Source organism: Terrapene carolina, unplaced genomic scaffold (assembly GCF_002925995.2).
Source record: "Terrapene carolina triunguis isolate 2854851 unplaced genomic scaffold, T_m_triunguis-2.0 Scaffold868, whole genome shotgun sequence".
Lineage (NCBI taxonomy): Eukaryota > Metazoa > Chordata > Testudines > Emydidae > Terrapene > Terrapene triunguis.
The window spans coordinates 339,764-341,477 of record NW_020665219.1 but is presented as its reverse complement, the minus strand read 5'-3'; the positions used below and the strand labels follow the sequence as shown (position 1 = coordinate 341,477).

The 1,714-nt window shown below is 52.7% G+C and overlaps 1 protein-coding gene across 1 annotated transcript in view; it reads left to right on the top strand.

Moving 5' to 3' along the window:
- Nucleotides 1-1,483, top strand: part of LOC112110564 (olfactory receptor 10S1-like) — a 7,425-nt gene extending 5,942 nt beyond the window's left edge. The window contains exon 2 of the mRNA XM_024205623.2: nt 1,457-1,483. Coding sequence (XP_024061391.2) covers nt 1,457-1,483 — 27 coding nt within the window. The remainder of the gene's footprint in view (nt 1-1,456) is intronic.
- The last annotated feature ends 231 nt before the right edge of the window (nt 1,484-1,714 follow it).

The window sequence follows — 1,714 nt, the reverse complement described above, 5'->3', positions numbered from 1 at the left end:
GTGCCCTCCTGGGGCTTTGGGGTCAGCACTGACGGTGAGGGGAGAGCACCCCCTACTGAACCTCCCACCCTGCTCCCTGCAGCACTGTGCCAGACTAGGGCACCGGGGCCAGCACCGACTCAGATCCGTTCCCCAGCATGGTGAGCATCAGGAGCAAGAAGGGAGTTCAGAGTCACTGCCCCATTTGACACTTGGCGTCTCTGACAAATGATACAATGGGGTTGGGAGCTGGTGCCCGATGTTGCAGTGTTTCCACTATTACGTGACTGGGCCACTGCCAGATGCTTTTACAGAGCCAGTCGAACAGCCACTTTGCTTTAATGACCCTCAGAGTGGACTGGAGCCACTGCCCCATCTGCCATTCCCAAATTCCCTGGATTGGGGGCAGACTGAAGCTGGCATCACTTAGTGGGGAAAGGCCTCGTATCCTATTCCTAACCCCCTGAGCCAGGTAGTGCCCCTGACCTAGGGCCAGATCATAGCCAGCTGCCTCTAGAGCGGAGAAGCCCCATTCCCCACCCCCCCGAGCCAGCCAATCCTCCTGCTCCAGGCCCGGATTGGAGCTGGTGCCCCCAAGAGGGGGAAGGCCCCGTATCCCATTTCCAGACCACCCACGAGCCATCTGGCTGTCACAGGGTTTTTAAGCATAATGTGCCATTCTGCTTGTCTTTAGCATCCATTTGTAAGTGATTGCTGCTGAGAAATTCTCCATGGACCCCAGGTCCATTTAGTCAGTAGGAGTAAATCAGCTGAATTCCACTCGACTGACCTCTGGCTGAGTTACACCCGGTGGGGATCTGACTTTATATTTTTGCGTCTGCCTGCTGCATCCTAATTGTTCTCGAGGGACTTTGGGCCTTGCTAATATCTCCCCTGGGCTTAGCTCTCCTCTGCACACAGCCGGGTTTCCTTGAGCTACAATTGCCGCCTTTTCCAAACATACCCTCGCTGTTTGCCAGCCTCTCACACTGCTGCTAACAAGCCCCATGGGGCATTAATTCAGAGCTCTCTCTAATTAACCCTGGGGATTGCACACCTTGAAAGCAGGTAGCAAAAGCAACAATTAAAAAGTCATCGCAGGGAGGAACTGCAAGATGTTTAACGAGCCGCAACGAGAACCAGAAGTTACATGGTAACATTTTGCCCTAGCAACAGGAAAACACTGCGCAGCTCGTTAAAGCCCTAGTTACAGCTCTGCAGCTTTCTCGGCTCTGTCTGCTTCACAGCCATCAGCGGGCCAGAGGCTCAGCGGGCGTAATTTGGCTACTCGAATTTACACCAGCTGGGCATCTGGCATCACTGAGTTCATTGCAGGGACACCAATTCACCCAGCTACCGATCTGGCCCATTGACTCCAGTGGAGCTATGACCGATTTACGGCAGCTGGTCATCTGGTCCCCTGTCTAGTCTGGGCTGTTAATTCTACCTTTTACAAAGACAAAACCGTCCTGCGAAGAAGGATAAAGTGTCTCACACAAAATAAGAACCTGACAGGAAGTAACAGCCTGTCCATTTTAACACTGCTGCAGCTACCTGGCTGGCCTTCCTTAGGGGTTTATGCTGTTACTTATCCTCATGGTCTCTGAGCGACTCCCATATAAAATCAACATCAGTAATAAAAGCCCAAGTCCTGGCTGAGATCAATGGGAGTCAAGTGCCTAAATATCTTGGAGGATCTGGGCCAGAGTCCTGGGTGGACTTTGTGGCGTCTCTG